The sequence below is a fragment of the Montipora foliosa genome, chromosome 6 (genome assembly GCF_036669935.1).
Source record: "Montipora foliosa isolate CH-2021 chromosome 6, ASM3666993v2, whole genome shotgun sequence".
Taxonomy (NCBI): domain Eukaryota; kingdom Metazoa; phylum Cnidaria; class Anthozoa; order Scleractinia; family Acroporidae; genus Montipora; species Montipora foliosa.
The window spans coordinates 73,820,415-73,832,914 of record NC_090874.1 but is presented as its reverse complement, the minus strand read 5'-3'; the positions used below and the strand labels follow the sequence as shown (position 1 = coordinate 73,832,914).

At 39.4% G+C, this 12,500-nt stretch overlaps 3 protein-coding genes across 7 annotated transcripts in view; 1 reads left to right on the top strand and 2 right to left on the bottom strand.

The window, feature by feature from the left end:
* LOC138008424 (proteasome subunit beta type-4-like) overlaps nucleotides 1-4,203 on the bottom strand; it is an 8,035-nt gene extending 3,832 nt beyond the window's left edge. The window contains exons 1-6 of the mRNA XM_068855768.1: nucleotides 4,037-4,203; nucleotides 3,864-3,940; nucleotides 2,804-2,933; nucleotides 2,057-2,140; nucleotides 1,893-1,955; nucleotides 1-23 (exon numbers count right to left, since the gene is read on the bottom strand). The exon at nucleotides 1-23 is cut by the window's left edge and continues 59 nt beyond it. Coding sequence (XP_068711869.1) covers nucleotides 1-23; nucleotides 1,893-1,955; nucleotides 2,057-2,140; nucleotides 2,804-2,933; nucleotides 3,864-3,940; nucleotides 4,037-4,173 — 514 coding nt within the window. The 5' untranslated portion in view covers nucleotides 4,174-4,203. The remainder of the gene's footprint in view (nucleotides 24-1,892; nucleotides 1,956-2,056; nucleotides 2,141-2,803; nucleotides 2,934-3,863; nucleotides 3,941-4,036) is intronic.
* A 344-nt stretch (nucleotides 4,204-4,547) lies between these two features.
* On the top strand, nucleotides 4,548-5,760 carry LOC138008415 (vacuolar protein sorting-associated protein 72 homolog). Its single transcript, XM_068855759.1, has one exon. It carries the CDS (start codon nucleotides 4,563-4,565, stop codon nucleotides 5,583-5,585), a length of 1,023 nt encoding a protein of 340 aa, XP_068711860.1. The 5' UTR covers nucleotides 4,548-4,562; the 3' UTR covers nucleotides 5,586-5,760.
* A 1,167-nt stretch (nucleotides 5,761-6,927) lies between these two features.
* The window catches only part of LOC138008412 (uncharacterized), a 12,596-nt gene continuing 7,023 nt past the window's right edge, over nucleotides 6,928-12,500 (bottom strand). For 4 of the 5 annotated variants that reach the window (XM_068855756.1, XM_068855754.1, XM_068855755.1 and 1 more), the window contains exon 2: nucleotides 6,928-9,887. In XM_068855756.1, the coding sequence (XP_068711857.1) occupies nucleotides 8,817-9,857 (1,041 nt within the window). In that variant the 5' untranslated portion in view covers nucleotides 9,858-9,887 and the 3' untranslated portion in view covers nucleotides 6,928-8,816. Of the gene's footprint in view, nucleotides 9,888-11,616; nucleotides 11,972-12,500 lie in introns of those variants that run through there. The other variant, XM_068855753.1, reaches the window with a different exon arrangement.

Here is a 12,500-nt window from a genome sequence, read left to right as displayed (position 1 = left end):
TCTTGTCAACACAACCTAAGAAACTGGTGTTCATGGGGAGTAAAAGATATCAAACAGAATTATTTTGTTTAAACTTACAGAACCTACCAACCTACCAGAGAATCTTTGCAGACATCATACTGTAGTTGACATAGTTTTGTTTCATTAACGTACATGTATCTGGTAAATCAGGTTCAAATTTTCAGAGATACAGTGTAGCTCATCATACAATGCACTTTCAATAGCCAGTAAATGTACTCGTGGCTGACTGATTAGAAAAATGACAACCTTGTTCTAATGAGGGAAAAAATGTGGGAAAAATGAGAGAAAAACACAGATCCAAGATTAGGACCCTTGTTCTTAAAGAGGACCTCCAAACTTACAGTACAAACTGTTAATTGAAGGAAATAATGTTTAAAGTTAGATTTGTTTTAATTTTTTTTCAGATTCACATTTCATTTTTGCAAACACCACCGACTTGGACTGGAATCATAACATCGTGGTGTGTTGCAGTTAATCTGTTGATAAATATGTAACAGCTCTGTGTAACAGAAAATGATAGGACAACCATCGCACACCACAACTATTATTCAAGACGGCTGCAGCCCAGAAGAGATTCTGAAATCATTTTTTCCTCATATAAATTTTTTCACTGAAAATGAACAATTTGTTTGAACAAATTTTATTGTATAAATTAATTCCTCCAGTTTAATGTCATCTTTCTGTACAAGTGCACATACATGTAGCACAAAAATAGTTTGAGGTGGTTTGACGGTCAGACCCGTTCCAGTGAATGGAAACATGCAGGAAAAAGGCTTTATAAGTTAATTTTAGCACCAGGAGTCACTGCTTCACTTTACTCTGAGACCTCAACAAGCTGAAAGAAATGGCCTTTGAGAACTTTGCCATTGTTATTGTTGCTTCCTGGCATAATTATCAAACTTCTTAGGTGATAATCACAATTCAAAGATAAGAACTATCAGGAATTAATTAAATAATATAGGTAAAAAAGATTAGAATGAGTTTCAATCAAGTGTCGTAAAACCAAAACCAGAGTAATTACTTTGGCCAATCAAAAAGGACAGAGACAATCCAGTAAACCAATAACTCGAAGTAATTACACGTAGCCAACACAAAGCGCGGGAAAATGTGCATGCGCAAGCCATGATTGGTTTTGGTTTCACTTCAGATTGGTTGAAAAAATGGCGCGAGAACTTTGAACCAATCACTTAGTGAAGGACCAAAGCAATTCGCTTATTACTCAATTGAAAACTGCTCTAATAATTTTATGCCTGTTAGCAATGACTTGAGCATACTGACATGCATGTACATGTACATACATACATACATACATACATACATACAGTACATGAAATAACTGTTTAACCACTCCCCATAGGGGCTTTTCAGAGACAAAGAAACACAGTCAATGGAATGACAGCACAGAACAACAACAACTGCTAAGAATCCCAACTGGCTGGAGGCAAACCTGTTGGCTATTTACAAGTGCAGCCAAGAAGTTGAATCAGGGATTACATGTACCAGGATCAACTTCAATGTGTGGTCAGAACAGGTGTTGAATCTGAGATCTCTGGATCTCAAGGCAAGTGCCCTGACCACTGGGTTGTACTGCTTCCTTGCCTCTGTCCTTGACCTTGAACAGGAGTCTGCTCTAGGCTCTTCTGATAATAACAATATTATTACTGTTACATGTAGATTGCATTCCCTTCTACTAAGCTACGGGAATTTGAGGACGTTTGAGTACAACAAAATCTGGCTACAACTGCTGAACTATGGGTTCAATTTTTTTTTAATCCAAACAATTCTCCCAAACAAAAGAACTAAAAAACAGTGATTACTGATCAGGAAATGCTTTATCACGTTCATGTACCTACTATCAGAGTAATTCCTACCTTTCACCATCATGAACTCCTCCAACGATAATTTGATTCCACAGAGGATCAAACTTCGAACGCCTACATGAACAACACCCTGCTGTTAATTTCAAAATCACTCAACAATCAATAACAATGTCAAATTCTTATCAAACAGCTTGCTACATGTACATTTTAGCTACCTGTAGTACATTACTCTTGTCAACCAAGAGAATATAGACTTGGGTGTGTAGCCATGCCCATCATTCAGACAAGCTTCTTCAATTCTACCGAAGAAGCAAAATAAGATTGTATCAGTAAGAATGCATGAACTTAAGGACTATGCTTGACCCTAACAAAATTCAAAAGATCAGAATCTTGAGATTGCAGTGTTGCACCACTGGGATTAAAGCAGCAGGGCCTGCTTATTCGAAAGCCAATTAACTTAATCCAGGACTTGAGTAACTTAAGTCGTTACGAGGGTCTGGGGAAATGCTCCCCCAGAAAATAATGAAATAGAGATGCTCGAAGTGCTACTTTCCAGGCATGTACACGCAGGTTTTTTTTTTTGCGGCAGTGTCCAAGTTTAGAAAGACAGACCTGTACTTTTAGAGGTTAAGGTTTTGTAAACTACTCGTTTTACCAGCAATTTGTGTTTACCCAATAACGTTTTTTTAAATATTATTATTAATATTAAACTATTGACGTACATGTATCGCTAAATAACAGATTAGTCTATGATGTCTCCAAATTGATTTCCTTCAAAAATACATTTATCAATCAAGACGAGCAAATCAGTTGTGAAAAGTTTCAAAGGTAATATCAGTAAAGTTTAAATTGTCTGCCCAACACTCCAGAAAGAGAAAACATTAATTTTTTTCGAATTTTTTTTGGAGGGGGCAACTACCCCTCTTGCCCCTCTGCTAGCTACAGCTATGCTTTAGCCTTACATTTTCTCTTCCAGAGTTGATTTAATGTATTGGAAATCAGCATAATCCCCTGAACCACCAATGACTGTGTTGTTACCAACAGCCATGAGCCTTGAAACTCCACGAAATCTTGCAAGAGATCCATACGACCCTGCAGGCAAGTAAAATTATTACAAAAAATATTCTCAGTGCTGGCAGAGAAAGATCACCCCACTATTTATTCATGCAGTCATTCATTCATGCAATCATTTTCATTATTTGATTACAGTATAGTGTACATAAAAAAAAAAAAACACACAACCTGCATGTAGCAAAGCTAGGTGAGACAGGTTGTGAAAATCAAATTCATGATGATTATCAGAAGCAAATAAGCAATTATGATGTACATTTAAAAAGCTAATAAATAGGTATACTGATTCATTCACAAAGTAGTAGTAGTAGTAGCAGTAGTAGTAGTAGTAATAATAATACTACTACTACTAATAATAATAATACAGCTGTAAGTAAATAAAATTTAATAAGTAAATAAATTAACAATAAATAAATAAATCTTGTTAATGATAATCAATGATTTTAATTGTTAATGATAAAGCATCAGCATAATCATTTTCATCACTGAATGGTGCAAGTAAAACCAAGTGAATTGTATTTTTCTTTTTTTACCAAGCAATAATAATTTATTACCACCAATTAATACATGTACCTTGAGGCACAGAAGGTCAATAAAAATAAATTTTAACCACAAAATCTTGATAACTGATGCAGCCTTGAGGTTTAATTAAGTTTTATGAAGTTTGTTGGACTTGAAACAGAAGAGCTGGCTTTCACAGTCTATGGGGTGTTTGCTTTGATGAAAGACTTCTTTTCAAGACACTCAAATTCTAAATCCAAGTTTCAAGGGGTTGGAAACTGCCATAAACTTGATAAATTTCACTTTCCACTATTCTTTAGAACAACAGAAATTCTTTAAATCCCATCATAACCAATTTGATTTGGGATCAGTTTTGTTTTAGCTAATAAAAGATCCTAACATCTACAGTGTATCTCACTTCCCATTTTCTGTGGCTACAATTCCACTTACCTAAGGTATCTGCGGCCATAAGCACTCCTCCGTCAAACTTCAATCCAAGAACTGATGTACCAGTTGTCACAGGATACCTGAAAAAAATAGATTGTTAAATAGTTCACAGAGAGTTGCAACTCTAGTTGAATGTAAATTTTTCAATGAAAACACGTTACAAGAAACTGGCTTACAAGGTTCTTTTTATCGGTGAAATATCTTCGGCACTTTTGGACGTATTCATACTTCCTGGGAAATCATGAAAAGCCCCCGGAGACGGTCCGTTAGTCCAAAAATGATCTCGAAACCCAGGGACATTCATAGCCGCCATTTTTTCTTCTCCACTTTTCCTGAGTCATTCCCAGCATGCAATTATCGAGCCAATGGAGTTTTTTTGGGGAGGGGCGAAGTCGACCATACCACTGGCCACAGGGATATGTCAAAATTCTTTCGAATATCAGAAATATTCTTTCAGATAACTGTGATGTTGTTTCTTCAAGTCCAAAAGTACCTCTTTTTGTTTGGTTGGTTATCTTTCTATTTAAGAGAAGCAATGCATGGTAAACCATTGATCGACAGTAGTCACAGGACCCGTCACAGGGCCCTTAAAAATTTGTTGGCACTACTTGTATCCCTTGTTATAGAATATTTAAAGTACTTACCTCAAAATTTGTCGCACCGCTTTTTTTCGCAGGCTCAAGAAAACAACGGGAAATCAAAATGGCAGACAGTGCAAATGTAGAAAGCCTTGTCAAAGGCAGGGAATCTCGTCGAAATGCTGGTAATTTGATGTCTAAACTGATAGAAGATGAACAAGATGTTGATGATTTTTATAAAACGGCTTTCGGAGGATTCGAAGAGGTGTCAGGAGATGAGAAATACGAAACAGAAGACGAAGAAGCAGACGTTATTGATTCTGATTTTAGTATTTCTGAAACAGATGAAGTGATTGACGATCAGGCAGACGAAGAACCCAAGCGAAAGCGCCAAAAACACATAATAAAACCATATAAGGCTCCCGCAAAAGATGCAGACAGACCAAAAGCAACCAACAGAGATCCTGAAGTGAAAAAGCGAAGAGTCTTTGAAGAAGAACCTCGAGAAGGAGTAAGAAAGTCCACTCGTGCGTTGACGGTTGAGCGCGCTCAAGCAACAAAGAATCGGTTCAGACAAGAAAAAGAAAAGAAGACTTTGCTTAAGAAACAGCAACCGAAGAGGTTTAGGGATATGAGACGCCTGACACAAGAGGAACTTTTGGCGGAGGCTAAAATAACTGAAGAAGAGAATATTGCTTCTTTACAAGCTTATCAGCAGCTGGAGGCGGACAAAAAGAAAACCAAAATTCAGAAAGTGGCCCTAAAGGGTCCTGTGATTCGCTTTCACTCGCTATCAATGCCAGTACTGGAAGTGACAGAACCATTAGTTAAAGTTGACGATAATGAGGATGAAGAGATCAGCGTTGATTCAAGCAAGCGATGTTGCAGGAACTTTTTGATTTTTACAGATGCAAAGAGCTTTCCTTCCACATACTTCCCAACCAAAAAGCCAAAGATTCCCCACAGGACCTATTGCCCTGTCACAGGATTACCAGCTCGATATCAAGATCCTATCACAGGGCTACCATATGCAAATACTCAGGCATTTAGGTACATAAGAGAGCGATATGCACTTCAGTTGGAAGAAATGAAAGGCAAGGCTTCAGAAACTGAACCAAGGCGTACCAATACTCGGAAATCTCAGTGACTGGCAACATGTAACTATGATCTTAACTTTTTTAGTGGGAAAGATTTGATACGTGTTCCATGTTGTCAATATACATGTAATGGACTTAAGCACAACAGAACTCCAGCTATCATCGCATTTTTCTTCTGACTTATCATGTCTTATGATAGCAGAAGAAGAGATTGCAGCAGTGCTATTTCTTGTTTGTTTTTTTTTGTTTGTTTGTTTAATTAACCCATTCACTCCTGAAGTGGCCCACATATTGGCTAGTCTCACTTTCAGGATTTTTAAATCCTTTAAAAAGGGTTTATGGGTTTTGTTAACCCATTCATCCCTTAACTCGCACCCGTTGACGAGTAAAATCATCTGGCATTAGACTCACTCTCAGGGATCAATTGATTACAGTGAAGCTACCTCACGCATGACCAGTTGTTTTGAAATTTGAATCAACAGACTATTCAAATCAGCGAGCCAGTTTTGAACTTTCCTCTCGAGATTCTCAATTCAAGTGGAATACTTCGTTGATACCGGTATATATGAGGAAGCGTGGTGGCCTCATGGTTAGTGTGCTCGACTCCGGATCGAGTCGTCCGGGTTTGGGTCCTGGCCGGGGACATTGCGTTGTGTCATTGGGCAAGACACTTTACTCTCACGGGGCCTCTCTCCACCCAGGTGTATAAATGGGTACCGGCGAATTTAATGCTGGGGGTAACCCTGCGATGGACTGGCACCCCATCCAAGCAGGAGTAGAAATACTCCTAGTTGCTTCATGCTACAGAAACCGGAGATAAGCGCCGGCCTGATGGGCCTCATAGGCGCGTAGCAAACTTTACCATATCATAAACAGTGTTTGAAGAGTGAAAGCTCTTTCAAGTGTTTGATGAATTATCGTTCAGAGGCTAACTCGATAACCTCGCGGCTCTATTAGCCTCCATGCACAAACTATAGACCAGTGTCACCTTTAATTCCTATATATATGTTTCTTTTTCTTTTTTTCATTCAAGTCTTGGAAGTTCCAAAGAGGAATTTGAATGTTCATTTTAATCTTGTGGATACTGGTCATGCATGACATAGCTGAACTGTAAATGGGACATTGGACCTACTGAAGATGTTGTTGATCCAGTCATCCTTGAAGTGGCCCCGTTTGACAGCGTGAGACAGACTATAATCTGTAATTCTCACTCTCAGGACTCAAAGGGTTAAAAAGATGAGAGCAATGATCACATTATGTGTTCCATGTCATGTTTTTGCAGTTTCTTTAGAATTTGAGGGTCTTCATAGCTTGTTCCATGCTGTCATCAGGAGCAAAAAAATGGGCTTAAGGAAAAAAGAGTGACTTGCCACTCCCCTGTCCTTGTCGTATTTTTAATGCACTTGCTTTTATCATTATCCTGACAACCTTAGAGCTTGGATTAGGCTATGGCTCCTCTCCAGGCGTGAGCAACCCATTGTGACCACCACTGGTGGCTCAGTTAGTCGAGCATCAGGCTGTCAAAGGCAGGTCATGAGTTCGACTCCGGCCGGACCAACACTCAGGGACTTAAAAATAACTGACGAGAAATTGATGCCTTTGTAATTACATCTGCCCATGGTTAGACTTTCAAGTCCTCTCGGATAAGGACTGTAAACCGGAGGTCCCGTCTCATAGCCCTTGTTGGAAATTAAATAGTATGGGACGTTAAAGAACCCACTCACCACTCGATAAGAGTAGGGGATGTAGTCCCCGGTGTTGTGGTCTGACCTATCTGAACGAGGGCATCTTTCACTTCCTAAAATAATTGTAAACTGCATAACAAGCAGTCTGGTTAAAGTCCTCCATAAAGCATTGTAAATTAGTCCTGAAAAGCCCTGTGGGGAGAGACTAATAGATTTACTTCACTTCATTTGGGGCTTGTTATTTTTTTCAACTGTCCAAATTTCAAGTCATAAGGCTAGGAATTGTTACAGGTCCTGCAAAAAGTGCAAGCAATAAGTTGCAACCAGATATTTTCCCCGTTTCTTGTAGACCACAGCAGTAGATTGCCCTAGTTTAAAACTCCATGATGTAAGATTGTCTGGGTAAAAGTACATGTAGTCCTGAGATGGACTGTCATTTTTTGACATTCTGACTGAGGTTTTGACATCCTGAACAGAAGGCTGAATCTCAGGATGCCTTCTTCTCAGTTGTTGAAACATTAGCCAATATCATCTACAACAACAGTCCTCCTCAGAATCCTCAGAATCCTTTGACTCCTGCTTCATCAAGTTTTCATACGACTCCTGGGGTCAAACATATTGCTGCTTGTCCCATTTTGTGGCATGCAACCCTTGGCATTTTAACACAGGCAGCCCAATTGTAAAATGTGACATTCGGGTCTTGACGAAATCCCTAAATTTTTAACTGAAACGAATAGCAGTGGAAAAAGTAATATTCACGCCAACTTCAGTTCTTCCTATTTTCCCTCCACTGCTTTTTTTACCCTTTTGGTTTGTCACTTGGCAAAGCCATCGGCATCTATCACTCCTGGTAGTACCTCAAAGAGTCACAGCCATTCGGTTCTTTTAAAAGTCATAGCTTTTTCATGGTCATAGTCAGCATGCCTTCAGATCCGGAGATCCCGGGTTGAAGACCTGTTCTAACCATCTCCTGTGTTGAATTTGTTCCTGGTAGTCCCTACTTCAACTTCTCAGCTACACTCAGTTGTAAATAGCCAACTGGTTTGCCTCCAGCCAGTTGGGGTTCTTAACAGTTGTTGTTCTGTTGTGTCGTTTCGTTCACTGTGTGTCATTGGCCCTGAAAAGTTCCTATCGGGAGTGGTCAGTTAAGTATATATACATGTGTGGAACTTCCGCCCGCTACAGTTGGGCTGCCTGTTGAGGGAACAGGGCATATTGTTTCCAAAAGTTCAAGTAAAGTTTTTCGGTCAGTGAAGTCAAGATATTGCTCCGATATGGCAGCTACATTTGAAGAAATGTTCGGTTTTACCTTTATTATCTAAAAATAGATACTTTATAATTATACTTGTGAAGTTTTAAGGGGTGTTTATATCGTTTCCTACAGCCCGGAATTTCTTACAACGTAAGAAAAATGGTCAGTGGTTTTCCTATATTGTTGAACTGTGCGCACGCGAAAATTGCTAATCACAAAGCCCCATGTCACGAGAAAACCACTCATTTTCAAAGAGTTTTTTCGCCCTTCTCCCTGAAGCGAGAGATAGAGATTCAACGTATGAGGTTGTATTTCGTACTCTAAAGAATAATCTTCCACCTAATTCATAAGCTAAGACATAAACAAAATTCTTGGTTCAACAGTGCGCGGAATATCTGCATTATGTAGACAACGCAGTAACTTGCGTTTTCAAGCCTCCCGCTTTCGTAAGGAATATCTAATTTTTTCATCATCTCTTCCATCGTATTTTCCCTTCTTGACTCGTGAAAAAGCGTGGAGTATAGCGAAACAATGTCCATTGTCTCCTTGACCTCAAACTGTACACCTTGTGAACGCACAAAGCTACTGAGACCTTCCGAAGACATTGAATAGGTTACCACGAAATCTGCTTCAGAGATACCGTTAAGAAATTTGCATAACGCCTCAGCAAGACTGGGCATCTCGATACTTGTAAACGAAAACTCGCAATCTTTTAGGGCCATTTGTGAAGTGTTCTTTAATCCTGGTAAACTTTCGTCTCTGCCGTAGCTGTAGTATTCGTGGGAACTTTGTGAAGTTTCAAGTGCAAAAATAATCCAACCAACTTGAGTGACCTTCTTTGGGTCGTGTCTGCAGATTTTTGCGTCAAATGCCAAAAATAACGGTCGTTTTTGTTCCATAACTTTGTTTATTCTTTCTAGCAAATACATGCCATTGACATATCTTTGTCGAGCAATAGCGTCATTTTTATGCCTTAACTGATTCGTTGAACGAACGAAATCCTTTATAGAATCAAAGATTCGCATTACATGGGGGATTTTCCTCGACAGCTTTGTAGGAGCGACATCGGGAAGTTCACGGTCGCCGTATTGAACAGCTCTCTCCACTTTGTCCTTTAAGAACTTATAGGCCTTGAAATCGAGAAAAATCCCAGCCGAGTGGTCAATGCCGTAAGCAATCACGAAAACTATTTCTTTCAAATGGCGATCGAAAGTTTTATTGAGGTAATATTTGAATTTTTCTTGGCACTGTCTCCCGCACTTACGGCAGGCTTGTGTCCAACTCTCTCTCAACGTTTCAAAGTTGTACATATATTCCGGACAGTCTTCGAGTTCAATGGCGCACGATGGACGGCTTCTTGGGTCCACTTGTGGAAGTCTGCTCATCTTTGTCTCTTTTGATGTTGACGACGGCACCTATATTAGGAGTATTTAAAAGCCATCACTGACGTCTGCAGGTTTCCAAAATTTAAAAATTTAGTTTTCTTCGGTGGACGTTTCGGTACTTTAAAATTCTTTAATTAGTTGGTGTTTTCACCATGTCCGTAGATAAAAACAATAAACCGCGGCGAATTTCTAGTTTCCAAGTTTCTCGCTTTGACCGGAATTCCCGGAAATTTCTGTACCATTTGTCCATAGTTAATGCATGGAGATGGTTATGAAACTGGACAAGTTCCTTTGTTTCATGTTTTTGTCCGTATTTTTGGCCTTGACCCTACCCAAAACACACCTTTTTTCGAGAAGATAACCAATCAAATCCTTCGATTAAATTATGCGCAAGTAATTTGCGAACCCGTGCGAAGCGAAAACAAAAGATTGTGCAGGGTCACGGTCAATTCAACATCGATTGCAACAACATTGTTCTCGCTTTTGAAAGCTCTAAGGTTTCATAACCGGTCCCTCGATTAACTTTGAGTTGTCCAAACTTACAAGTGTCAGGGAAAACAGATCGTTTCATTTGTTTTTCAACCGGAACAACCCGTTTTTCTGGCAAATGATAAGCTCATTCCCGTTTTAGCTCATTTTCTTTTTCTGAGTACAGAACGGGCAGTACCATCTGTCAAAACATTCTGAGCGAAAATTTCATTCAAATGGTAAGCGCTCCAAATTACCACCGTGAAAGAATTAGAAAGCTAACGTTCCTAGCGTTAGCCCTTCGTCAGAACGAACTGGGGATTTGTGGGTGTTGTTGGTTTTTATGAGGGTGTGAAGGAAATTTGCCATTGGTGGAAATATGGTGACGTGAATTTGTAAATAAATTAATGGCATGAGAGGAGTTCATTGATTCCATGAGGATAGAGGGTACCTAGTTGAAAGATGAATTTTTGTTCGAGATTTTTGCGGCTTTCTGTGTTCCCGTAGTGTAACGATAGGCCGCAAATTGTCATGTTGTGGTGGGAGTGATTAGGAAGATTAAAATGGCGAGCAACTGGTTTTGACGCATCTGTGTCGTTTTTTTCTACATCTCGTAGATGTTTGCGAAAGCAGTCCGCCAATCTTTCTCCCATGTGGATCTTCTTTCATAGTGTGCAGGTTATGCAACAAATGACATTTACAGATCTAGGGATGCATGTAAAGTGGTCAGTGATGTTAACGCATCGATTCGGTCCTGAGATTAAACCATGTTAGAAATAAAAAGACACTCAAGCGCCTCTGTAGTGACGAGTCCGACTTCAACAACAAGTGTGAGGAAATATGGCAGTTTTTCAAAAAACGTGGCTACCCTGACTCCGCAGTCACCACAGGCAAACAACGGGCCCAAGAAATCGATCTAGAAACCGCATTGCAAAAGTCAAAGAACGCGAAGCAAGCAACACCTTCACCTACCGTCCACAAAACCTTGCAGTCTAAAATGTCATTCTCAAACACTCCAAAATCCTCCGGAATGATCCCGAAACTAAATATATTTTCTCTACAACCACGTTATTGTAACAGCGTTGATATTAAGTTAGTTTTCTCATCCTTTTAAAATCGTTAAGATGTTTGGTGTAAAAGATCCTGTCTCTCGTGGGCTCCACGCGGGTGGGAGTGTTTTCGTGTGCGGGCTGTAATGCCTGCTATGCCGACGAAACCACCCGGCATTTTTCCACGCGCTTACATGAGCACGTGTTCAGTGATTGGGCCTCTCACATTTTTAAACACTTACAAAATTCTCAGCAATGCCGCATTTCATGCTCTGTATTGATTGTTTCCGTATCCTAGATCACGCTTCCAGCACCTTCCAGCTTAAAATAAAAGAAGCTATTTATATTCAATTGGGAAAAACCTACACTAAATCATTAAATTCATCATGCCAATTTAAAACTTGCTTCGTAATGTTTTACATTGTCATGTTTCCTTTTGTTCTCGTAGTTTATTAGCATTTTGGGCACACTATATATTCAACTCTGTACTTTGTAATTCAAACTGAAGATGACAGAAGATTCTGTTAAAAGATATATTTTTTTAAGAAAAGTTGTGTCAGTTCTTAAAATTGTAACATGTCAGCTACTATACAGACACTTTGAACTTACTGGATTTGCGACAGGTGTTTTCGTTGTTGTTTACCAGAGACGTCTGTGAAGTTCCTGCCTCTTTGTCTTTCTGCATGAGCCTCCATCAGTGTTTCGTATATTTTTTCCGCTATTTTCCCAAGGTATATTGAAGTTGGTCGTTTTGTCACCTAAGTTTGCTCTCCTTTTCACTCATTTCTTCACCATGTCGTACGGCGTTTGCGAGATCTCCTCTGGATGGAGGGCCATCTTTATCCACGTTTCAGCTTTCTTCCTTTCCCTTCTTTTCCCATTTTTCCTTCCTTCAGTTCGTTAAGGAACGTTTTTGTCCTGACGTTCAATAAATGAACGCTCCTCCACACCCTCATAAAAACCAACAACACCCATAATTCCTCAATTCGCTCTGACGAAGGGCTAACGCTTGAAATATCTGAAATATTAGCTTTGGTATTTCGACCTTTTTCAACTCGTTTGATAAGGCAAATTTTCAGATAAAAACAATAGCCTTGCAACTGAGCTCCTTCTTTAACCCACCATT

Coding starts and splice junctions, on each gene's coding strand:
- LOC138008415 (XM_068855759.1), top strand. CDS start 4,563: ATGGCAGACAGTGCAAATGTAGAAAGCCTTGTCAAAGGCAGGGAATCT.